The following is a 27,376-nucleotide window of genomic DNA, read 5'->3' as shown; positions in this document are numbered from 1 at the left end:
CAAAACTAATGGCCTGCTTCACATATAAATAAAACATGGTTAACAATTGTTTAAGAATTGGATTATTCGCTGAGTTGAAAAAAAAGTAAATTAGACTATACTTATGCATAGTTTACTAAAAGCTTCCTGGTTTGGTTTTCACTTTGTAAGAAGGAGCTTCTAGCACAACCAAAGTTTATTAAACTGAGATGATAATCTAAATAATATAATTGGAAATAGAAAAGATTTCTTCCAAGACTTTTCCTATTCTAATCATTTTGCTTTTATAAATATCCTTTAGTTAACAAGAAATACTTTCCTTTGTTATTCAGAATATTTCAGTCACAGAACAGTTTTTGTTTTAGCATAACAGCAGTTTTTATTTTGAAATAATTGTGTAACAATTCCTGCAATAGAAATAAGGCTGGAATAAGATAGAAATAGACCTTCAGATCATAATTGTTTTCAGGCTGAATGTTCATAATTTAAAAATATTAGTTGTGTTTGCTTTATTTTTCATAAATATCCCTTTTTCCCCCTTCCAGACAATATCAATGTAAAAATTATTTCTCAGGCAAGAGAAGAAGGATTGTAGTTTTTCTAATATTCTGGGGAGGCAGGAAAACTTATGGTAATGAGCAGTGTTTGAAATAATTCAACTTGTCTTATTTTCCTATTCTAGGATGATAGTTACATGGACCTCACGCAAGAGACTCAGAATCTTCCAAATAACTATGTATTATCAGGATTACCTGAGCCAATAATATCCAAGGAGGTCCTTCCCAAAATGGCACCCAAGAGTCCTGAAAGCAAGACATACAACTTCGGTACAAAAAAGACCCAAGAAGAAATATCACCCCAGTGTACTGAAGATTCCATTGTGATAATGGACAAAGCAAACAATGTTCAAAGGAGCTTATTGCCTACTTCTTGTTTATCCCCGATCGGAAATCTATCTGAACCCTGTAAGGAAATATCTAGGGTCTCAAAAAGTTTCTCCATCAGTGCATCAAGAAGTTCCATAAGTAGAAAATCCCTAAAAGAAATCCAACAGCAGGACTCAAATCCAATAGCCCAAATTCCTGTAAGTATTCTTATAAATCTTTTCGGAATAAAAAGGATATTTAAGCTTTTGCATCTTTGCATCTGCTAATAACATTAGCATTTTAGAAAGTGTTACCATGGGATAAAGCAAAGATCAATCATATGGAAGAGGAGGAAAACTGCCAGATTGATCCATGATACAAAGATTAATTAATTATAAATTTTAGAAAAGACAAGATACATTCAGGGCAAAATAGGACTACTAATTAGGCTCAAGAATAGTTAGCGATGTAAGTACATAGTCTCCCAGGCATACAAAATCTGCTGGAAGATAAATGTAAATAAATAGACCTTGGATAGAAAATATGTTTTTAATAGCAAAGAGAGGCAAATATCAAAACTTTTATTTTTAATGAAAATCAAACTTTATACTTATTTATCTGCCATGGTTTGTATGCCAGGATTTGTCAGAGGCTGACAAAGCCTTGGTTGGGATAATGAAACATTTTCTACAAAAATAACTTATTTCCAATCTGTCCGATGGTAATTTGGCATTTCTTAAATTAATGAGTGAAAGAAGGGGGCAGAAAAATTAATGAATTCTTATTAACCAGTTTTAAGGAAAAGATATTTCTTGGAACAATTGCAGGCACTGAAGAATTTTGGTTCATTTTTATGATGAACGATGTTTCCACACTTGTATCCTGCTTATGGATTTCCTCTGGCTATCTATTGGGTTAATATAATATAAATGATGGGAAAGATACCACTTTAGTGTGATGTAGGACATTTCTCCACACACACCCAATCTATTTCATTTATTTTTCTTTTTAATTGAAATCCCTAGAGATCAATATTTAGTACTTACGGAACTGGGATATCAGGTCAATAATTACATGCCATAGTAATGTTCCTTGGAAGAGATTTTGTAAATCTATTTGTTCTCTGGCTGAATTCTACATAACAAGAAAAATTTCCCCCACTTGCTAGAATAGTAGTAGGCATGGAATTTGACAGGTTGATTGCCTCTCTGAAATACCAGATTTGTTTTTTGTGTTTATAGCACTTGGGGCTGTCTGCCCTGCAAGCATGATTGCATATTTTTCAGTTAAGCCATTAGAGACTGGAAATAAGTGACTGTCTGCTACAATGCAAATCTAGCAACCACACGAATTTTAAAATGGGCAAGGAATTCCACTGCTGGCTCATAGCATTTTTTTTCTCTTATGAGGCTCTCAGAAATGAATAGCATTTTTCAAACAACTTCTACTTGTTAATAATCTATACAAAGCGTTGTGGTTAGATCTGGCCCAGCTCCTGCCCCAAGGAATGTGGAGGTGGATGTGGGGGAAACATCCACATGCCACAGGCCTGTTTTGCTCCCGACAGAGTCTGCCAGTGAAGTATCCTCTGACGAAGGAAGTGTGGGTGACGTGGAAGAGGGGGGTTTGGCAGACAACTCAGGAGGAGATCAATCATCTTTATCTTCGCTGGATTCAGATCAGGAATGTATGACAGATCCACGCATGCGTCGAGTTATGCATAAGAGAGAACAACTTAAGAAATATTACAGGAGATAAGAGAGGCCACCTGTGTTTGGGTGGGGCTCCAGTAATTAAAGCTGCTGATAAAAGAGCAACCTGCTGGCTTGGCCGTTGTGGAAGATTATCTGATTGTAGTTTCGGCAAGACCGTGAATTGTTGTTTCTTGTTTGCATTCAAGACTGTGTGTGGAATTCCTGGACTCTGAATTATACTTCATTGTGAGTGGTTATCACTGTTTGGAGAACATTAGTGGACTCAATTTCCCAGTTACTGGGTTAGAAATTGGATTGCATTTAAACTGTGCCTTGTTTGTACAAGAAATCCCTTTGAAGTTAAAAGGGAGTTTTTTTCTTCTCTTCTGTTGATAAAGAACATTTATTTTGCATTCAATCGTGTGTGTGTCTGCTTGGACTAATTACCCTGTAATTAAGGGCGGTTGGCACACGCCGGCAGAACACAAAGAAGTGAGCAAAATACCAGCCCCATGGATGGTTGTCCATTATGTGAAATATTTAAATCTTTTTTTGAACGTTTTCTCTTTTGAGCAAAAGAAAGAGGAAAGACCAGGACGAGTATGCTAAACATACCCTTTTTCAGCAGCTTTCACAAGCCTTTCTCTCCTATGTTATGATGGATAGCTCTTTAGACTTCTCAAGTAGGGAAAGCACACCTACTGGGCATGGATAATCCCCAAAGTCTGGTTGAGTTTCAGCTCTTTTGTCCTGATTTTTTAAGTCAGGATTTAATTTCTCTTCTAATCACTAACAAACTGGATTTCTTGAAGGGAAGAGAGAGAGAGAGAATTAAATTTCATTATCAAGCAATGGTTCAAATGTCTACACAGGATAAAAGGCAAGGCTATTGTAATTTTAAGAGCAAACTACTGAGGTTGGTACATTACCAAGGCATTTTAAAGGAAAGGAAAATTGAGAGAATTTCAGTAGTAATCTGTGGATGACGATCATTCCCCTCTTCAATTTAGAACATCATTGCACACACACACACACACACACACACACACACACCACCACCACCACCAAATAGAAAATGAAATGCTTGAAGGATAACAGAAAATGTCATAATCCAAATCCCCAAGCCGTTTGAATGCGGGCTTGTATTCATGTCCATCAGTTTAATTCCTATTCTCCTGGTTTTATTACCCACCATATATCAGCCAAAAAACGCTAATACAATCCTTGGTTGTATAAACAGAGACATAGAATCAAAATCACTTGAAGTAGTGGTACCACTTTATAAATCCTTAGAAAGACCATACCTGGAATACTGCATCTGGTTTTGGTCACCACATTACAAGATAGTTGTTGAGACTTTGGAAAAAGTGCACATTGGAAAGAACAACTAAGCTGACTAAGCACCTGCAAACAAAAGTATATGAAGAACGTTTGCGGGAATTGGGCTTGGGCAATCTAGAGAAAAGAAGGTCTAGGGGTGACATGATAGCAGTATTCCAGTATTTGAATACTTCCACAAAGAAGAGGGGGTCAACTTATTTTCCAAAGCACCAGAAGGCAACACAAGAAACAATTGGTGTTTCTGATGGAAACAATTGATGGAAACTAATCAAGGAGAAAAGCAATCTGGAATGAAGGAGAAACTTCCTAACAGTGAAGACAATTAACCAGTGGAACAGCTTGCCTTCAGAAGTTATAGGTGCTTCAAAACTGGACAGTCACTAATCTAAAATGGTATAGAATCTCCTGCTTGAGCAAGGAGCTGGACCTCCAAGGCCCCTTCCAACTCTATTCTGATTCATTGATATAGTCTTACAGCTGCCATGAAGAATTTACAGTAATTCACTATTTTACATTTTTCTTATCTGATATCTAGATTTGCCTTTTCAAGTGATAGGTTAAATAGTCTGCCATGACCGGGAACTTTACAGAATTTTTAAATGGTTTGCGTTCTGAATCTGATAATACAAACTATCAGAACATACAGTACCATTACAATAGTTCCTGACCTTCCTGTTCCATTTCTTTCTGGCTATATCTTTCCTGTTCCATTTCTTTTTCTTTTTTAAATAATTTTTTATTTTATTTTACAGCGTACAAAAATTCCAATTTCAGTTGAACAGTATGTTGTCTGGATAGAAATCATTTTAGGAAATAATAATCAAAATGTTTATAACAATATTCATTGCATTAATATCAATTATATTAATATTAAAAGCAATAATAATAATAATATTTGTTTGACCAAGTTAAAATATCTTCCTCATATTTCTGATCCTTCCATATATTTCTAGCTCCTTTTTTTGTCAGCTAGCCATTGATAGAATAAGTCCCAAGTCAAAAAAATATTCAGTTTCTTTCTTTTCCTTAATTGTAAGTGTTAGTTTATTCACTTCTTCACATTCTACTTTCCTGACTCGTTTCTATCTGGTTATATATACATTCCATCCATATCTTTGGTGCTGACAAGTCAAGGCAGTGAAGTTTTGGGGGTTGGGTGATGATATTACAGAGTCTGGTAGTGAGTTCCATGCATCCACTAAAGTTCCATGCATCAGTTACTAAAGTCCTATTTCCTGCAGTCGAGTTTAGAGCAGTTTACTTCAAGTTGTATCTGTGGTGTGCTCGAGTGTTGTTGTGGTTGAAGCTGAAGTAGACGTTTACAGGAAGGATGTTGTAGCAGATGATTTTATGGCCTATGCTTAGGTCGTGTTTAAGGTGACTAAGTTCTAAGTTTATTTTTTTAATTTTATTAATAGAGTTGAAAGGGACCGTTAGGTCATCGAGTCCAACCCCCTGCCTGAGCAGGAAACCCTACAGCACCCCAGCCAAATGGAAGTCCAATCTCCTCTTGAAGGTGTCCAGAGTTGGGGAGTTCACCACCTCCCCTGGCAGGCAGTTCCATTGGTTGATCGCTCTGACCGTCAGGAAGTTCTTCCTTATTTCCAGGTTGAATCTCTCCTTGGTCAGCTTCCAACCATTGTTCCTCGTCCGGCCCTCTGGTGCCCTGGGGAATAAAGAGACCCCCTCCTCACCGTGGCAACCCGTCAAGTATCTGTAAACTGCTATCATGTCCCCTCTAGACCTTCTTTTTTCTAGGCTGTCCATGCCCAGTTCTCTCAATCTCTCTTCGTAAGTCTTGGTTTCGAGTCCCCTAATCATTTTGGTTGCTCTTTTTTGCACCTTCTCCAGAGTTTCGATGTCTTTTTTGTAGTGAGGCAAGTTGTCTTTAAGTTATAAGTTGTCTTGGTTAGGGATCTCTTTTGAGAAAGATGGACAACCTATCCAAATATACCTTGATCTGTTAAAGGTTCAAATGATTACAATGGACTAGATCAAAGTTAACCACATATTTTGAAGCCAAAACAAATTCCTCTTTTTAACATGAATGGGCTTTGAGACCTCAGAATCCAGTAAGGAACCTGTTAGTAATTATTAGTATATTAAGATTCTTTTTTTAAAAAAAACGACAGAAAAAATAGAATTCTTTAATTCATAAGTTTCTGCTTGCCTGGAGGATTGACCAAACAGTTCCAAACAGTTTACAAGCATTGTTATATCTCCTCTACTACCTCCCTCCTCTTTTAGTATTAGAGGAAAGAGACAGAGTAAATGAGAGAGAGAGAGGGAGAGATATATTTCCATCATTGGCTTTTGCATCAAAGCTCATATACACGAAGACTTTCAAAAGAAAAAACTCTTTCCTAATCCCCTCTTGCAAAAATGCTCAAACAATTTTTACTGGCTCGCTACTTAGTAAAATTTAAGGACTTGTATAACTTGCAATGTTTTATTCATGTTTTAATAGAGTCCTCTATTATTAAGTTCAAATATTTTTTTAATTAAGAAAGAAGTGTAGTCCTCTGGGTAATATTGCAACCAAATAGATAGCTGGGTAATTAAACTTTCCTGCAAATGCAACTAAATTTAAAGAAATCTGAATAAATCATTTGAACATGGGAGAATGCAAATGTCATTATGTGCATCTCTAAACTGGAAAAAAATATCTTTGATAACAGGTTTTGTCTATCTGTTGAATGTCTAAGAGATTAATAAAATGTTTCTTATCATAAGAGAAAAAGAGAAAACATAAGCTTCTAATTGTCAGCTGAAGTATTGCGTTCAGAAGAATCATGAATGCTATATGGAATTACAATATAAATTATTATTATTATTATTGTTATTGTTATTATTATTATTAATTAGATTTGTATGCCGCCCCTCTCCGAAGACTCGGGGTGGCTCACAACATAGAAACATAGAAACATAGAAGTCTGACGGCAGAAAAAGACCCTATGGTCCATCTAGTCTGCCCTTATACTATTTTCTGTATTTTATCTTAGGATGGATATATGTTTATCCCAGGCATGTTTAAATTCAGTTACTGTGGATTTATCTACCACGTCTGCTGGAAGTTTGTTCCAAGGATCTACTACCCTTTCAGTAAAATAATATTTTCTCATGTTGCTTTTGATCTTTCCCCCAACTAACCTCAGATTGTGTCCCCTTGTTCTTGTGTTCACTTTCCTATTAAAAACACTTCCCTCCTGGACCTTATTTAACCCTTTAATATATTTAAATGTTTCGATCATGTCCCCCCTTTTCCTTCTGTCCTCCAGACTATACAGATTGAGTTCATTAAGTCTTTCCTGATACGTTTTATACTTAAGACCTTCCACCATTCTTGTAGCCCGTCTTTGGACCCGTTCAATTTTGTCAATATCTTTTTGTAGGTGATAGCAATACAATATAAATATAAATATTGCTTACAATATTGCTTATTTGACCCCTATGACAATCATTAAGTGTTGTACCTCATGATTCTTGACAAATGTATATTTTCATTTATGTAAACTGAGAGCACATGCACCAAAGACAAATTCCTTGTGTGTCCAATCACACTTGGCCAATAAAATTCTATTCTATTCTATTCTGAATGATCAGAAATCTTGTTTCTAGGTACCATTTCTAGGAAATTGTCCATTTCAGAAATTGAAGACATTTCCTTAAAAATGTTATTGGATATTATATTATAATATAAGTGAATTGTTTCCTATGAGAATATATGGGAAACAGCAAAACACACACTACATACTTATAATATTCTTAGATCGCAATTACAGAAAAGGGGTGTAGGTTGTTTTCTTCTGTAGCATGGGATTAGTTTACTTTGAGCATCTTTGGAAGTTTAGGGAATAATGATAGGTCTCTGTCTATATCCATCTTCATATAATGTGGAATGCCTGCCTTAAAAATGTTTCCTACGAAAGACAGAATGACAACTTTGAGAGCAGACCTGCCTGTGACAAGGCTGATATCCTAGTGCTTAATTTGATTGACAGTTCTTACCTCCATAACAATACATGAAAGGCATTGAGTACAAGGAATATGGTAATATCAGAACTGATGAACCATTACAAATTTAACATGTTGAAGTACGAAGTCCATGTTTTATAGAAATTGACAATCAGAAGTTCAGATTTTGTAAAGATAAGCTCCTGATTCTAAAGAATTTGGGGAGAGAGAATTCATGCAAATGCAGAACAAAATTACTGCATTAGAGAAATCTGCAGATCTTTAAAATGAAACCCATTTTTCTTGGCTTTACAAATCCACGACACAATGACTTTTCAGGCCCTTCAAATTTCATTAGAGGGCATACCAGCCAACCTATAATGGGCACATTTCTCTATTCTTTCCAATGTGCTATTTTCATGGCATTATTTTCAGTTTCAATATTGTGGTTAAACATGTTGAGTGCATGTTGTCATTTTTAGGAACAAAAGGGCTCACCATATGAGTTCACATTTGATTTCCTAAAGAACAGAGTACACTTAAGAATTTTATTTAAAATTCTTTGCCTCCCTCCCAATTCATTCTTTTTTAAAGATATAAAGCAACCCCATTATTGACTCTAAATCTATATAGATCAAACAGTGTTTCTATTCATGTGCAGAATGACCTGCTTTGTTGCGCTGGAGAAGAAACAAGACTTTTATTCAAATAGCTTCTGTAAATAATCTATTAGAATTGCCAAAAACATGTCACTGAAAGCTGAGAATGGCCTAATACACACCTACTTTAAAAAAAAGTAAAATATTTTTTAAGGTAAAATACCAATTTCTTAAAAGGAAACTGCCCTTTTTTAAAGCTGCAAAACAGCAATTGCTATATTCTCATTTAAATAGTGGTGTAAACAGTACAGAAGTTAACTGCTGTTAGTGTGGTACTATTGAATTTGGAAGAAATTGGTGTTTTCTCTTTATTTGTACAGGTAACTCCTGGCTTTGAAACACTGACCCCACTAAGTCTTTCCAATAGAAATGCTGGCTTTAAAAAGCACAGCTTTAAAATAATCGCCAAGCCTTTAATAACAGTGTCTATCTAAGGAAGCAACATTTATCCCAGAGTCTCTTTAACCAGGTTTAAAGATGGGAAGAAGGGGTTAGATCAGTGATGGCGAACCATTTTCCCCTCGGGTGCCCAAAGACAATGTGTGCACAGTATTGCACATGTGCGAGTGCCCATACCCATAATTTATTTATTTTATTTATTTTATTTATTTTATTTATTTTATTTATTTTATTTATTTTATTTATTTTATTTATTTTATTTATTTTATTTATTTTATTTATTTTATTTATTTTATTTATTTTATTTATTTTATTTTTATTTTATTTTATTTTATTTATTTTATTTTATTTTAATTTAATTTTATTTATTTTATTTATTTTATTTTTATTTTATTTATTTTATTTGATTTGTAGGCCGTCCTTCTCCGAAAACTTGGGGCGGCTCAAACTCACTGCTTGGAGAGAGCGAAAATAGCTTCCCTCACCTCCCAGAGGCCCTCTGGAGTACGGAAAAGGCTTGTTTCCCAACTTCTAGTGGACCCTGTAGGCCCATGTTTCTCTCTCCCCAGGCTTCCCTGGAATTGGGGGAGGGTAAAAACACTCTTCCCCAGTCTCCTTTGGAAGCCAAAAATGCTCCCCGAGAGCCTCAGTGAGAGCCAAAATCAGCTGGCCGACACATGCACATTGGAGCTGAACTAGGGCAACAGCTCACGTGCCAGTAGATATTGCTCCATGTGCCACCAGTGGAACACGTGCCATAGGTTCACCATCACTGGATTAGACAATAGAACCTTGGTTCCCCCCAGGAACCATATGACCAACACTCTGTTCTTGTTCAGAAGAGCTACAAAAACATGGCTCTTCACTCAGTCTTTGGCAAGAAAGGATGAAAATTATTTCAGGCTATCCAACATCTGTAAGGAACTGCTGGAAGGCTCATCTATTGATTTGGGTTGAGCACAGTGATGATATTTCCTTGTGCATCACCAGCCCAGGTTGGACCAGTAATTCTGTGAAAGCTTTGAACCATTGCCTGAAGGCTCTAAACAAAAGTAACAAGATGGAAATTTGGTTGTCTGTTAAGTTTAGGCCTGATGTCTCAAAAGTGCTTTTTAAAAGGCAACTGGACTTTCTTAGTCTTTTTCCTTGAAAATGCTTCACTTCTCATTCAAGAAGCTTCTTCAGTTCTGAAACGTCTTGCAAAATCCCCAAAAGTCCAATTGCCTTTTGTAAAGCACCCTTGAAACAACCATGACCTGGATGCCTGAGAATCTCAATAGACGGTTAGGCCCATTGATTACTACAGACAAGGTGCACACCCTTGAAGGGGTTGATTTGGGACCTCTGGGTCCTCCTGAAGTCACAATATCTGTTTAAACAGCATAGCCAGGATATTTTGTTCAGTACACCATGTTACAGCCCTACTTGGATTTAGAAACCTTGGCATCTCATTGGTGGATCACACCTTGCAGTTGTCCTATATAGCAAAGCGTCTATCCTTGAAGCAAACTCCAAAACTGCAACTAGTATTGAAGGCAGCAGTGAGACCTACCCAGGAAATCTATTTTAAGATGTGTTACACACATTATGCAGTCATTCTACATGGGGCTACCTTTGAAAAGTGTTCGGAAACTTCAGATCGTGCAGAATGCAGCTGCGAGAGCAATCATGGGCTTCCCTACATATGCCCATGTCACACCAACACTCCGCAGTCTGCATTGGTTGCCGATCAGTTTCCGGTCACAATTCAAAGTGTTGGCTATGACCTATAAAGCCCTTCATGGCACCGGGCCAGATTATCTCAGGGACCGCCTTCTGCCACACGAATCCCAGCAGCCGGTTAGGTCCCACAGAGTTGGCTGTCTCTGGGTCCCGTCGACTAAACAATGTCGGCTGGTGGGACCCAGGGGAAGAGCCTTCTCTGTGGCGGCCCCGACCCTCTAGAACCAACTCCCCCCAGAGATTAGAATAGCCCCCACCCTCCTTGCCTTTCGTAAGCTCCTCAAAACCCACCTCTGCCGTCAGGCATGGGGGAATTAAGATAATATTTCCCCCTAGGCTTCTACAATTTATGCATGGTATGCTTGTATGTATGATTGGTTTTATAACAAGGGTTTTTAGCTGTTGTAGTATTGGATTTTTACATTCTGTTTTTTGTCACTGTTGTTAGCCGCCCCGAGTCCACGGAGAGGGGCGGCATACAAATCCAATAAATAAATAAATAAATGCCACTAGCTTGTCTTTTGGGCTCAGCTCCGAGTGCTGGATATTAGCTGTAAGTTCCCTATATCACATAGAATTAGATCAGAGGCTGCCTAGCTAATGTCCCAACCCATCCCATTCCATTCAGTTAAGAATAGAGGGCTTGCTGAAAGTGGCTCCCGCAGATGAAGTGAGTGTGCAATGGACATATGGCCTCCTTTGAACTGTGGAACGCTTTACCTCAGGAGAATGCCTAGCCCAAGCCCTAGCCCATATGGTGTAAAATGTTTGAAAGAATTAAAGATCATTCTTTTCAAGAAGGATTTTAATCAAAGATTGATGTCAACCAGCAATCTAATTTTCCATATGTTTATCAAGGATTTTGAGGTTTTGCTATTGTTGGTTTGGGTTGGGGTTTTTTTTTGCTTTTAAGGGCTTCTTAACCCAGAGCCTCTGCAGTGAAGCAGATTAAAATGCTTAATAAATAAATAAGTTAGCAGCATTTTATGAATATTAATAATTTTTGAGTCAAACCATTTGGTCTGGCATATATAATCCAATAGTGTCTGGTGTTAGTGGGGGTTTCTTTTCCAGCCATATCCTATGCAGCAGTATGCATTATGCATAAAATACATCTTCTTTATCTAAGCTATGGGACCTCTCTTCTCTATCCCATAAAAATAATAACCAAGTACTGAAATTAGTATGAAAATTATGTAGATCCACCTTGTAACAGATGCTCTAGTTTGGTGGAATTCATTGGATTATAATTACTGATTCTTACCGTGTTCATAGGATAGCTTACATCATAATAATAATAATAATAATAATAATAACAATAACAACAACAACAACAACAAGGGACCATGGAGATCTTCTAGTCTAATCCCCTGCTTAGGCAGGAAACTCTACACTACTTCAGACAAATAGTTATCCAACATCATCTTTAAAACTTCCAATGTTGAATAGTGTTGGGCGAACCGAACTCGCACAATTCAGGTCCGTACTGAATTTTGTGCCGTTCGTGACACAGAACCCGCACCCAATTTTTTAAAAAAACTTCAGGCAAAGTTCGGGTTTGGCCGGGAGGAGAGTGGGGAATCCCATCATGGCATTCCCCACCTCCTTTTGCTTGCCGCGCTACAAGCAGAAGGAGCTGGGAAACCCCACGATGGAATTCCGGGGGCGGAGCTTTGACATCACGTATACTTCTTCCTGACCTCCCTTTACTTGCTTGGAAGAGAGGGAAGAAGCATTGCTGGTTCTATAGTATAAAGGTTAGCACTCTGGACTTTGAATCCAGCGATCCGGGTTTTTATTTTTTATTATTATTATTATTATTATTATTATTATCATCATCATCATCATCATCATGCTTCTTTATATAATAAAGGATATTTGGGTCCTTTTAATGCTTTCTTAGTGGGGAAAAAAGAAAGCATTCAAAGGACCCTCCAGCTCTTTGGGGGCACCTTCCCGATGTGCCCATGATGATGATGATGATGATGATGCTAATAATAATAATAATAATAATAATAATAATAATAATAATTAATAAATAAATAAATAAATAAAAATGTAAACAAAATTAAATAAGGAAGTTCCACCGAGATTTGAACGCGGATCGCTGGATTTAAAGTCCAGAGTGCTAACCATCACACTATAGAACTAGCGATGCTTTTGCCCTATCTTCCAAGCAAGTAAAGGGAGGTCCTTTTGCTGAAAGAGTTCCCCATATATCCCCTCGTCCAAGCCATTGATGAAGATGTTGAAGAGGACTGGGCCTAAATCACAGCCTTGGGGAATTAAATTAGCTTTAATTTTCCTCTCCTTTTATATAGTACTAATCTTTCTTCACTTCCATAAAACTATAGAAGAGAGAAATAATATTTCAAAATGCAGAGTGTTTTTACATGACTATACTTTTTTTTGCAGTTTCCTTTTTGTTCAGACATAGAAAATTACTATTTATAGTTTGGAGCAAATGTATCCTTCAATAGCTTATGTTTCAAATTATACATGCTCACCTCTTACAGGTAATCCTTGACTTACAACCACAATCGAGTCCATCATTTCTGTTTCTAAGCAAGACAGTTATTACGTGAGTTTTGCCCCATTTTACAACCATTCTTGCCACAGTGGCTAAGGGAATCATTACAGCTGTTAAATTAGTACATGGCTATTGAGTGAATCTGGCTTCCCCGTTGACTTTGCTTGTCAGAAGATGGCAAAAGGTGATTACATGATCCTGGAACACTGCAACCTCCATAAATATATGCCATTTGCCAAGGATCTGAATTTTAAACACAGGACCATGGAGAGGCTACAACAGTCATAAGTGTGAAACACCGTCATAAGTGTCGCTGGTTGTAGGTCAAGGACTGTCTGTATAGGAATATATTTATGTCCCTGCATGCTATTTATTTTTATTTATTTATTAAACTTGTATGCTGCGCCTCGTGCCGGAAGCAATTCTTCAGATGTATCAGTACAATTTCCATGTTTTATTTCATGCAATCCATAGGAATACCATTGGAAAGACTACCAGCCAACTGACATGACCATGTCTGAAATGCAGATGTTGGCTAGCATGAAAAGGCAGCAAGATGAAGAATTGGAATATAATGGACTTTCACATGGGTTGAGCGCCTCTCAGATCAACAATTGTAATATTAACATCAGCACAAGCAGTGATGACACAAATACCTGGAATTCATGTCTCCCAGCAGTAAGTTTGAATTATACCTTCCTTTTTGTGCCCCAACTAAACCTCCAGTTACACTGGATTCATTTAAAGGTTTGTCGTTGTTTGGCATATTTTTTAAAAAAAACATTACAAGGATTGAAAAGATATAAATACCATAATTGCTAAGTGATGACACGTCCAATAGATTCATATGGATGACAAAGCAGTGGCATCTAAAATGCTAAGCTTGTTTGAAAATTTAATATGGTCCTATAATACAAGGCAAGATTCATTTACTTTTCCATTTATTTCAATGCACTTGAGTTTTCAGTTTATAGATTGTTTTATATTCTATGTCTTTATCTGTTCAGGTTTTTTCTCTAGAAATCTGTCAAATTTAATAGTCATCTGTCATTTTTCTACAGTTGCTTGTTTTAAGACTGAACCACAGGTTTCTATATATACGCTTTTTTCCAAAAGCCAGTCTCAATATTTGGCACAGACTATGCAGGGCTTCAAGTGGGAGTTCAGAGTTGAAATCATAATGTTTCCAAAGTACCACAACTAGTGCTCTAGTAGTCCAACAAAGAGAACCTTCATTTATAATACTGTATACAATCAGCAAGTTTACAAAACTATATGTATGCATTGATGAAACATTTTGTTTGTATCATCATTATCTGCTATCTTATTTTCATAATTCATACATAAAACTTGGCTACTCTACATGTAATAGAATATTTCAGGCAGGGGTGAAATTCAAAAATTTTCCCTACCAGTTCTGTGGGCATGGTTTGGTGGACATAGTAGGGGGAGAATATTGTGAAATCTCCATTCCCACTCCACTCCGGGGCTGGCTAGAGATGGCATTTGCTGGTTCTCTGAACTACTCAAAATCTCTACTACTGATTCTCCAGAGCTTGTCAGAACCTGCTGAATTTCAACCCTCGTTTCAGGTTGGAAATTAGAACTCATCCTTCTGTTTGTGTATTGGTGCAGAAAGGACTTAGAGATCCCTGTTCAAAGTATTGTATAATAACACACTTTATACTTTGTATAAAGTATGGTATTATTTCATTCCCCCAGACTCGCATGAGCAAGAACACTCAGCTTACATACATTTAGAATATCCTTTAGATGTAAAAGTCTACGTGACATTTATTTTAGTTCATTTGTTGTTTCAAACTCAATAGTTACTCATCTGCCGGAACTAAGAGTAATAAACCTCTTGGGAAAACTAGTGTTAAACCAGTAACTTTATCTGTTTCCAAGGCTCACTTGAATGCTGGGTATCTTAATCTTAAACCTGAATTATGTATTTAGATATATCCTTAGGGGCAGAAAGAATGGACTTTAAGAACTTGGTTTGCACTAGTTCTCCTTTGTTTACCGGTAAATTCCCACATAGAAACATAGAAGACTGACGGCAGAAAAAGACCCCATGGTCCATCTAGTCTGCCCTTTTACTATTTCCTGTATTTTATCTTACAATGGATATATGTTTATCCCAGGCATGTTTAAATTCGGTTACTGTGGATTTACCAACCACGTCTGCTGGAAGTTTGTTCCAAGGATCTACTACTCTTTCAGTAAAATAATACTTTCTCATGTTGCCTTTGATCTTTCCCCCAACTAACTTCAGATTGTGTCCCCTTGTTCTTGTGTTCACTTTCCTGTTAAAAACACTTCCCTCCTGAACCCTATTTAACCCTTTAACATATTTAAATGTTTCGATCATGTCCCCCCTTTTCCTTCTGTCTTCCAGACTATACAGATTGAGTTCATTAAGTCTTTCCTGATACGTTTTATACTTCAGACCTTCCACCATTCTTGTAGCCCGTCTTTGGACCCGTTCAATTTTGTCAATATCTTTTTGTAGGTGAGGTCTCCAGAACTGAACACAGTATTCCAAATGTGGTCTCACCAGCGCTCTATATAAGGGGATCACAATCTCCCTCTTCCTGCTTGTTATACCTCTAGCTATGCAGCCAAGCATCCTACTTGCCTTTCCTACCGCCCGACCACACTGCTCACCCATTTTGAGACTGTCAGAAATCACTACCCCTAAATCCTTCTCTTCTGAAGTTTTTGCTAACACAGAATTGCCAATGCAATACTCAGATTTAGGATTCCTTTTCCCCAAGTGCATTATTTTACATTTGGAAACATTAAACTGCAGTTTCCATTGCTTTGACCATTTATCTAGTAACGCTAAATCATTTACCATATTACAGACCCCTCCAGGAATATCAACCCTATTGCACACTTTAGAGTCATCGGCAAATAGGCAAACCTTCCCTACCAAACCTTCCCCTATGTCACTCACAAACATATTAAAAAGAATAGGACCCAGAACAGACCCTTGTGGCACACCGCTTGTAACCTGTCTCTGCTCAGAATACTCGCCATTAACAATAACTCTCTGATGTCTATGCTTCAGCCAGCTTGAAATCCACTGAACTATCCAGGGATTAAGTCCAATCTTCACTAATTTATCTATCAGCTCTTTATGTGGAACCGTATCAAAGGCTTTGCTGAAGTCCAGATAGGCAATATCCACGGCACCACCTTGATCCAACACCTTTGTGACATAGTCAAAGAACTCAATGAGATTAGTCTGACACGATTTGCCTTCAGTAAAGCCATGCTGATTTGGGTCCAATAAGTTATTGTTTTTTAGATGCTGATTTATCCTCTTTTTGAGTAGAGTCTCCATCATTTTAACTACAACTGATGTCAAGCTAACTGGCCTGTAGTTTCCAGCTTCTTCTCTACTGCCCTTCTTGTGGATAGGCACAACACTGGCCATTCTCCAATCCTCAGGAACATCTCCTGTTAACAGGGATTGGTTAAACAAATCAGTCAGGGGGGTAGCAATGACAGATCTGAGTTCTTTAAGAACTCTGGGATGGATGCCATCTGGACCCATTGCCTTATTTATCTTTAATCTTTCAAGTTCTTCTAAGACATCGGCTTCTAAGATCACTGGAGCTGAATCCGTACAGCTGGAAGCAATGCTATATCCCTCTATAGTATTATTTTGTAAGGTGTCCTTTGAGAAAACTGAACAGAAGTAGCTATTGAAATGGTCAGCGATCTCCTTATTCCCATTAATGCATGTATTATTCCCGGTACTAAGCTTTGTGATGCTGCAGTTTTTCTTCTTCCTATCACTAATATATCTGAAGAAGGTTTTATCCCCCTTCTTTACAGATTTTGCTATTTCTTCCTCTTTTGAGGCTTTAGCAGCATATATTATCTGTTTCGCCTCCTTCTGTCTCATTTTATACACCTCTCTATCAGCTATACTTCCAGACTCTTTATACCTCCTATAGGCAGCCTTTTTTTCATTGACTATAGCCCTTACATCATTGCTAAACCATAGCGGTTTCTTCTTCCTTTTACCTTTAGTTACTTGCTTTACATAAAGTCTTGTGGCTTTTAAGATGGCCTTTTTTAATACAGTCCACTGGGTGCTCGCTCCTGCCATTTTATCCCTCCCCTTTAATTCATTATTTAAATATTCCCCCATTGCATTAAAATTTGTTTTTCTGAAATCCAATACTTTGGTTGCAGTATAGGATTGCTCACAATCAGTTTTTACATCAAACCACAAACATAGATGGTCGCTGCAACCTAAATTTTCTCCCACCCTGACCTCTGAAACCCGATTCCCATTTGTAAAAACTAAATCTAGAATATTCTCCCCTCTAGTTGGTGTCTTAACTAGCTGTGCCATAGCTGCTCCTGTAAAGGCCTCTACTATAGTCTTACTTTTGCATGTAAGGGCACTGGGGATATTCCAGTCAACATCAGGCATGTTGAAATCACCCATAACCACAATATCTCCCTTTACTGCCATTAGGGTAATCTCATCCACCATCTTGTTGTCATGTTCCTCAGATTGCCCTGGAGGCCTATAGATCACCCCAATTCTAATGACAGAACCGTCTTTATTTTGCATGCAAATCCAGAGGGTCTCCAGATCTTTACATGTATTTTGAATTAGTATTGTTTTTAGACTTTCTTTAACATAAATGGCTACTCCACCTCCCCTTCTCTCTATTCTATCCTTCCTATACAGTGTATATCCTGGTATGGATATTTCCCATTCATTGGAATCCTTAAACCATGTCTCAGTTATGGCAACCAGATCCAAATTATCTCTAGATATTATGGCCATTAACTCACAGAGCTTGTTGCTCAAGCTTCGAGCATTCGTGCACATTACCCGAAGAACATTATTTTCATTATTAGTTTGCCCCTTATCATCAACAACTACATCTATTTTATTTTCAGCTCCCTTTTCATAAGCTTCCAGAAACTGATGTATCCTCATTGGTCGGGGACAGAAATCCTCCACATCTGGTACATCTCTGTCCCCTTTACCTAGTTTAAATGCCTGTCCAAAAAAGCTCTGAATTCCTCACCGAGCACCTGGGTACCTCTGTATGATGGATGCAAACCATCCCTCTTAAACAACTCCCTATTAGACCATCTACTGACATCATGACTTACATAACCAAAACCTTCAGCTTTACACCACTGCCTTAACCACACATTAAACTCTCTGATACAACTTGTTTTACCCTCCTGGCCACAAACCGGTAACACCTCTGAGAAAGTCACTGAATCAGTTATTTTACCCAGCTCCACACTTAGACTTTGAAAATCTCTTTTTACTACATTAACATTTCTCTGGGACAGATCGTTTGTGCCAAGATGCACCACCACATCAACTTTATTACCTTTACTCACAGCCCTGACAATGTTTGTAATCGGCCTGCTGTCCCTGTGGGCAGTGGCTCCTGGAAGACACCTCATCACCTTCACCACATCCTTCCTCTGTCCCAAATCAACACCTCTGACAATCGAGTCACCCACAAGAACATGTGTCCTCTCTTTATTTCTACTAACTGGACTTGGTTTGGTGACACTATGTTCCTCATTTACAACAACTTCTCCTTTGAACATCCCCTCATTCTCCGCCTGAGGGGCCTTGCTAATATCTACAACATCCTTACTATTTAAATCCGCAAGAACATTATAGGAGTTGGATACAGAGAGACCAAAATTGTTATGTTTTTGTTCAACTGCACGTAATCTTCCTGAACCAACAGTTGTCCAAACAGCCCTCCTCCTCGGGGGGCGCTGTGGAAGTGGAGGCTGTACACATGGCTGCATTACAGCACGTGGCTGGGACAATCTTTCCACTTCTGCCTGCAAGCTACAAACTAAGGACTGCAATCTAGAGATCTCGCCATCTAACCTAGATGTACTAATGCAAAGAGGGCAGTACCCCAAGTTCCACAAGGTACTACGGAACACAACAGCCAAACAAGTGTTACACTGTACCAAGCCAATCATCTTAAGAATGTATTGAAATACAGGTACTTAGCAAGAAAATGAACCCCTATTGCTACCAAACTTTGCTGATTTTGGTTTATAGTTATATAATTCGCGCGCCGCCAGGCGCACGGGCCACTATTTTCCTCTCCTCTTCCTCTGTGTTCTGGAAGTGCAGTTTAAAATGGCTTTTCTGACCCTTTTATACTTCCCAATCTAGATACCATATAATATTTGAAGCCAAAGTTTAGCATTAAAAAACATTAAAGCTAATGCCATTAGTTTTTGTCTTTTTGTTAAAATAAAAAAAGATAATTAAAAGACGCTTCTAGTATCCAGTGAAGATGTTCATGCCAATTGGTAACATATTCATCGTGTGTTTTTTCAAATCTTCATGAAATAAAGTACACAGTGAGATATTTTAAAAGATGGACCTATTCTATTCTACCTACCCTGCTCTACCCTGCTCTACCCTACCCTAAGCCACTCTACTCTACTCTATACTCTGCTTTGTTCAGCTCTACCTATTTTTTTGGAAATTTGTAACCAGCTTGTTCTTCTTAAAGTGCAGAATTATAGGTCTTACGATTCTTCTGAATACAGTGAGCATATATGAGATGATGTCTGGTTGCATCATCTGTGGGCAAAATTAGAAAAATATTGCATCTAACAATTTGGGAGCATGAAAATCTTGTTTACCTTTTTTAAAGTTAAAGTAAAAAATAAACTATGTAGAGTCTTGCCTCGCTTCTGTCCATATACAGTATTTGCCATTTCTTAGAGCAACAGTTCTGAATTGCATTTCACCTTAAAGAGGCATGGAAATACAGCTTCTGAATCTGGAAAAGAAGACTCCTGTAATGAATGTGTTTTCCCACAATATCATTGTGAATATAAAGCAAACGTTAAATCAAGGAAAGCCTTTGGCAGACTTTATTTTATGGCTCCGGTTGTTCATTAAGTGATACAAGAATATCACTAGACACTGAGGCCTCTTTAAATTTCACTTGTTTGTCTCCTGTTACACCTTTAAGCTTGGAACCTTCTGTTTAAGTGTTTAGCATATTGTTTGCTTATTATACTCCAAAGGCTGGTAAGTCTATTAGTCAGATCTCTTTTATTATCCCCAATCCTTGACAATATTTCCTATTGGATTGATAAAGGTGAATAAAGATTTGTCCATCAAGCTAAAGTCATTTTAATTATTTCAGTTAGGACAAAAATTACTACCCAGTGATTTCAGAAGGAAAAAGTGGTGAGCATCTCTGTTCAGTTTTATGTTGGAATCTGCACATAAAGCTCTGAAATGGTGTTCCCGTGCTTCTATACAAAGCTGATTATCAGGATTCTATGAAGATCCCTGGGGAAGAAGGCCTTTCCTTAGGCGGCTCATAGTCATGTTTCCGTTTGAGGTTTATTCTTCTCCTCCAGGACAGACTTTTGTTGTTATTTTTTCAAAAATGCAATAATTCTTGGTATAGATCCCTATGGAATCCTTTTGAAAGCTATATATTATAGCCTGCAGGGAGCTCTTGGGTGCTGGGGGATGGATGACATAAATGCCTCATTTTTTTATGAAAAATGGGCCATTTTCCGCCCATTTTTTCACAAAACAGGGCCATTTTTGCCAGCACCCAGGAGCTCCCTCCAGGCTTCCCAGACCAATCTGTCCACCCAATTTTTGTGAAAAAAACCAGCCCGTTTTTTGCAAAAATGGGGCTGTTTTTACCATTTCCTAGCACCCAGGCTTCCCAGACCCTCTGTCCAAAAATGGGACGCGAGGGCAAGGCTTTGGGACAGCAAAACTGGCTACATTTCCATCCTCTTTTGCAGGGGGAGGTACATCTTATACTCCAAAAAAAATCTTAATTTTTAATTTCCTTTTTGAGCACCTCATACTCTTAGCAAACCATTCTTGATCAGTGTTCCCTCTAATTTTTTTTTTTGGGGGGGGGGCGGAAAAATATAGTATCTGAGCGGCAGTCCCCTCGGGACTGGGCGGCACAGAAATATTAAATAAATAAACAAACAAATAAATAAATAAATAAACAAAAAACCCACCCTGTTTTGCCTCAGAGAATTTCAAAATAAAATACTGTACTGTGTGTCTATAACAGTGAGCTCATAATAGGGCAACTCTATCAATATCAAAATACCACTTAAATAGTTGAGCTAGTTTCAAACTAGATTTTGATTTTCTTTCTCTCTTCCTTACTCCCATTCTTTTTCTTTCTCTTTTCCTTCCTCTCTTTTTTCTATCTGTTTCTCTCTCTTCCTCTCTTCCTCTCTCTCTCCTTCCCTCTCACTCTTTCCCTCTCGGCTTCTGGGCAGGTTTGAAAAACTCTGAGTTGATGATGATTTTTAAGTGAGCGATTGCTCACTGCTCAGCTTAGAAGGAACTATGTTCTTGATGTTTCCTTTGAAGTTACTCAAACATTTATTTGCTAATAAACAATTGCCCTATATATACCTCATTGGATCCTTCTCTTGGTGATTATAAGCACATTCCTGAAATTGGTTGGATCTCTCCTTGGTAAGTTTTCATCCATTACTTCTTGTTTTGCTCCCAGTGCTTTGGAGTATACAGGGAGTATACAGGGGGTGGAGTATACAATATGTTGACTCTCTTTTCTTTGTGATATCCCTCAAATACTGTATTACAATACTGCTATTAGAAATATTGTGAATATTGGAAGGGCATTCATTTTGTCCATTCTGCATCATTGATTTGTGGGGAACATTCTCAGAACTAAAGGGAAGTATTCACTTTCTAATGAAGATTACAGATTTCAAATCAGTAAAGTAATCGATTATAGAATATGAATCAAGAATCTGAGATGCAGTATATCAGAAGGTACTGTGTACATTGCTTTCATCTTGTCTGTTGTGGGTGAATTTGAAGCTAGGCATCCATAGAAATCCTACCTACTTGCTGTGGAATGTTGAGTTTGGGGAGGAGAGATTATTTATTTATTTATTTATTTATTTTTATTAAATTTATATGCTGTCCATTTTACTGCTGCTATTCTTAATAAATAGGATTTAGGAGAAAAATTAGTAAAATGGGTAACATGAATGGATGAGTGGAAATTAAACAAGAAAGTATCAAGAATTTGAAGAAAAATCTGTTGTTTTTTCCCCAAAATACATTGTTTAAGCATGTCTATTCAAAGGTATATACTGTACAGCAAAGAAATTAATATCAGTTTAAAAGCTGAATGATTTTATTGCTTAGATTTTTTTTTTTTTTTATTAATTATTGGGATTTCCTTGGCACCTTTCTCCAGGGGCCTCAGGGTGGTTTACAGCATAAATAATAAAAAATCAACAATATAAAATCCTACGCAGAAAGCTACATTTAAGAATCCAAATAAATTAAAAACTACTCTAAAAACCCAAAACATTTAAACCGTTCAACCAACATTCGTCTCATCAAAATCATAGTATTCGGACGGAACAGATATCAATGCTCAACGGCCCCAGGCCTGGCTGCAAAAATGTGTTTTTAAAGCCTTAAAATATAGTAAAAGGTTTAGAGAATTGGTGAAACATATAAGGACATTCTGATATTGTCCAGAGGAATTCTTGGCAAAACAATAATATGTGCAAAAGTAAAAATAAGAAGTGAGGAAAATTGAGAGGGTTGGTAGAATAATTGCAGGAAGAGAAATTATGAGTCACGTTTGAAAAAAATATATATTAAAAGCAATCCTGCAGCAAAATGAATATAAACTAGATGTGATGTATAGAAGGTGCCTGGAACAGAATAAAATAACTGTGACACAGAGTGCCATAGGGACTACGCAAGTATGCTAATCAGAAGAGTGAAAAGGATGTATGGTTGGATAAAAGAAATGGATGGGGCGGGTGAATATAAATAAGAGATTTATTACAAAAAATGAAGATGGGAGAAAGAGCAGATTATTGCAACTATCTTCTTCTTTTTTTCTTTATTCATTTCTGTCCAATTCTCAGACACGGTCTTGACAAGTCCCTGCAGTATTCTTGGCAAGGTTTTTCATAAAGAGTTTGTCATTGCCTCCTTTCAGGGGAGGAGAAAAAGAGATTGACCCAAGGTCACCCATCTGGCTTCATGCCTAAAGCAGTGCTAGAACTCACAGTCTCATTAAAGAAAGTGCACCATTGTGCCTACTGTCCCTGTCCTATTGTCTTCTTTTATCATTATTTTCTATGTTATATTTACGGTATATAAATTACTATCCTATACTTGATTGACAAAGAAATAAATAGGTAGGTAGGTAGGTAGGTAGGTAGGTAGGTAGGTAGATAGATAGATAGATAGATAGATAGATAGATAGATAGATAGATAGATAGATAGATAGATAGATAGATAGATAGAATAACTCATTAAATTTGCAGATGATATAAGAGTGGTGGGACTCATCTCTGGGAGTAGGGGATGAGTCTGCTCATCGAGATGAGGTTGCTTTCATGGTGTGGCAACAATAACTTGGTCCTTAATACCAATAAGACCAAGAAGCTTATAGTGGACTACAGAAGAATAGATCAGACATCTAGCCCTTGGTTATCAATAGAGAACAAGTAGAGCATGTGGCCAGTTTTAAGTTTCTGGGTGTTATCATAAAAGAGGGCTTGACCTAGGGTACTTACATTGCAGCACTGGTCAAAAGGGCCCAGTAGAGATTACATTATCTGAGACTTCTCAGGAAACAACAACTGAATGAAAAACTGCTCGTGAACTTCTACCACTGCCCCATAGGAAGTATTTTAACTTACTGCATCTGTGTATGGCCAATTGCACAGTGGCGATAGGACAGGGCTCCAAAGGGTTAACATCATTGCCCAGAGGATTAGTGGTTGCCTTCTCCCCTCTTTGGATGGATGTTGTTGAGGGAATTATTTGTTTAGCAGAGTGATGGCATTCAGGAAAAAACTGTTCTTGTGTCTAGTTGTTCTGGTGTGCATGCTCTACAGCCATGATGGTGAACCACACAAGCCAAAAAAACAGCTGCTCAGTGTGCATACGCACACAAGGAAAATGATCTTCTGGTTTCCGGTGTGTGCATGTGCACCAGCCAGTTGGTCTTCAATGCATGCATGCATGCCAGAAACCAGAAGACCAGGTGGCTGGTGCACATGCGTGCACTGGAAACCAGAAAATCACCTTCCTGGCAAGCTCATGCTCTTCTGGTTTTTGGCACATGTGCATGTGTGACCCCCATTTTGGCACTCTGTGCCAAAAAGGTTTGCCAACACTGCTCTATAGAATCGTTTTGAGGGTAGCAGTTGAAATAGCTTATGTCCAGAATGTGAAGAGTCTGTAAATATTTTCACAGCCCTCTTTTTGACTCATGAAGTATACAGGTACTCAATGGAAGGCAGCTTGGTTGTTGTTGTTGTTGTTGTTATTTATAGTTCTAATTATCCTCTGAAGTCTGTGTCTGTCTTGTTGGGTTCAGAACCAAACCAGCAAGTTATAGATGTGCAGGTAACAGACTCAATTATTCCTCTGTAGAAGGATCAGCAGCTCCTTGAGCAGTTTGAGCTTTCTGAGATGGCACAGAAAGAACATTCTCCCATGCTTCTGGAAGGAGAGTCCAGCATGGGTTTAGCTCTAGTCTTATTGGTAGGACTGAGTTTTAAATTAACATAAATACATAATAATTAGATACCGCCCCCTTGCTGCCCCAAGGAGTCAGTTTTAAAAAACTCAGTCGAGGTTAAGGACTTGAGTTTTTTTCCTCCGGGATAAGTATATGTTAAAAATAATGTTTAAATCATTAAAGTTATGTTTGAACCTTGTAATCTTTTTTCTTCTCTTTTACACAGGTTTGTGATCGGCTTGGGGTTTCCTGCCCTCCGCGGGCAGCGCCCCCACCATTCCTCCTTGTGGGGCCCCTTCCCCCCGCGGGTACTGCCCTGAGAAGGAGCAACGGGGCTCCAAGTCACTGACCTCCGAGGCCAGACTTAGCCCAAACACCCCAGGTGGGGGAGGTCCGCCCTCCCCCATTGACGGGGGCGGCAAGAGGTTAACGACGCCGCCGCGGCTAATTACGAGCCGCTTAACAGCTGATAGCTCCGAAAACAATGAGATCGCGGCGGCGTTTTTCAAGCCGTTCCAGGACGCCTGTCAAGGAGACAGCAACGTTGAAGGAGAGAGAGGTCTCTCAGTGTCCCTGCTGGTGCCTGCCTTGCCTCCTGAGGCTAGGAAATCGTCGCGCCCGCCATTTTGGAGCCCCCGAAAGCGCGAAAATTATTGGGCTCGGCGATCAAATTGGCGCGAAGCTGGCAGGCTGCCAAGCTGTCGCAGGGCTCCTATTCTGCCTCGATACTGTCGCTGAGGCTGACACCGAGGCAGGGCTGCCAATGGAATTCTGGCTAGCTGGCAGTTTGCACACATAGTCTCACTTGCGAGTGAGCTTCTCTGTGCTCTGTGTGTTTCTAATTGATTGGGATCGTGATTGTAAGTACGCTGCCCCTATCTTATGATGGCTGATAAAATCGAGGTTGCTAGGGAGGAAGAACAGGCCCAGCCAAGCAAGGTTGTTGTAAAAGCCAAAGAGAAATCTTCGGGCAAACCTAAAAGCAAGTCTTCTCAGTCAGCTTCCTCGCTTCGTGAAGCTGAGAGGAAAATTAAGGCCCTTGAACAGCGCTTGGAAGCGGCCTTGTCCCCCCCCACTCAAGGGGGACTGATTATACAACCATTCCAGCCTCTCCCTCCACCTTCCCTTTCACCCAGCATGGCCTTGGGATTTCAAGGGACTGCACCTGATAGAGACTGGTCACCTGACAGGCAGGCTTCCCAGTGTCCTCCGCCTTTGCCTTCACCTAATGTCAGATCTGACCGGCCATCATCCTCTCATAGTCAGGCCATGCCTCAGATTGGAATGCAGACAGCTTACGGTCCCTCTGCTACTTTTACACCCACGGCAGCTGGGCTGAGAGATCAATCAGATGCTTGGCAGGCTTTCTCACCTGCTATTCAAGACATGGTAGCCAATGCCTACTCACAAGGCATAGCAGCAGCTACCCAGCGCACTCATACCTTCCCTTTGCAAGCCACTCAACCCAGAGATCCCTGGTCAGCCCCACCGCCCCCTACTGGGTTGGATTCCATGGCAGATGACCATTCCAATTTTGAGCAGGACAGCGACCACGGGATGGATCTGTCGGATGACGAGTTTACCCTTCCCGAGCAGCCGGCAATGGCAGGTCTGTTCAAGCCCTCCTTGTTCCGGGTGCTATTGCACAAAGCTAAGCAGGCCCTGGACGTGCCGGGAGCAGTGGCCCCAGTGGAATCAGGGGATGGCCGGCGCACATCGGCCACTTTGTGCAAGGAGCCCGTCAAGGAATCAGACAAGGTGCCGGCGCTGGAGATTTTTCTTCAGAATGTCAAGCGCCCATGGCAACATCCGGCTGCGGCACAGGGCCCTTCAAACTTGGAGCGCAGATTTTATACGTTCGATGATGCCATGGAAAATCTGTTGCTGTTCCCCCCCGTGGACAAGCCGGTGGCCACCTTAGTTTCCACGGCGGTTGTGCCCTCAGACAATGCGGATAGTCTCAAGCCTGACGAACGTAGGGCGGAGACGCTCTTGAAGAAGACACATCAGATGGCTGCTTGGGCTCTTCGAGCTGCGTCTACTGCCTCCTTTTTCAGTCGGGCATCCATTATGTGGATTCAGGAGGTCCAGGCGAGGCTGGGGCCCGAGGACACCCGATTGAGACAAGACTTAAATAAACTTCTGGCGACGGCGGAATTCTCAACGGACGCCACTTTGCATGCCGCTAAATTCGCCTCCAGGGCTATGGCGTCCACCATATCATCTCGACGCCTTCTGTGGCTGAGAAACTGGCAGGTGGATGCCAAATCGAAGTGGGCATTGTCCTCCGCCCCCTTTGAGGGCTCTAAACTGTTTGGGGAGTCTCTCGAGCCCGTCCTGGTGGAGGATAAGGATAAGAGGAAGGTCCTCCCTAGATCGTACCGGCGCCAGGACCGAAGGACTGGACCGTATTCTCGTCGCCAGTCCTTTCGGTGGGACCAGACTCCACCCACAACGCAACCGGCCCGGCCTTATACCCAAGGTACCTTTTCCACACCTTATAGAAGTGACCGTTCCTACTTCCAGGACCGGTCTAGAGGCTTCCACCAAACCAGACGTCCTTTCCGAGGTTCCCAGCAGCGCAACTTTCGGCGTTCAAAGTGACTGCCTACAGGACGTCCCTTTGGGAGGCAAGCTACAGCTTTTCAGCGGAACCTGGCAGGCA

General features: G+C 39.4%; 1 protein-coding gene across 7 annotated transcripts in view; it reads left to right on the top strand.

The window, feature by feature from the left end:
* Window positions 1-27,376, top strand: part of CFAP20DC (CFAP20 domain containing) — a 263,548-nt gene that overhangs the window by 138,942 nt on the left and 97,230 nt on the right. For all 7 annotated transcript variants that reach the window (XM_070738145.1, XM_070738144.1, XM_070738142.1 and 4 more), the window contains 2 exons: window positions 662-1,063; window positions 13,619-13,822. In XM_070738145.1, the coding sequence (XP_070594246.1) occupies window positions 662-1,063; window positions 13,619-13,822 (606 nt within the window). The remainder of the gene's footprint in view (window positions 1-661; window positions 1,064-13,618; window positions 13,823-27,376) is intronic.

This window comes from Erythrolamprus reginae, chromosome 2 (assembly GCF_031021105.1).
Source record: "Erythrolamprus reginae isolate rEryReg1 chromosome 2, rEryReg1.hap1, whole genome shotgun sequence".
In the NCBI taxonomy this organism is placed as follows: domain Eukaryota; kingdom Metazoa; phylum Chordata; class Lepidosauria; order Squamata; family Dipsadidae; genus Erythrolamprus; species Erythrolamprus reginae.
This window is presented reverse-complemented; position numbering and strand designations above follow the sequence as displayed.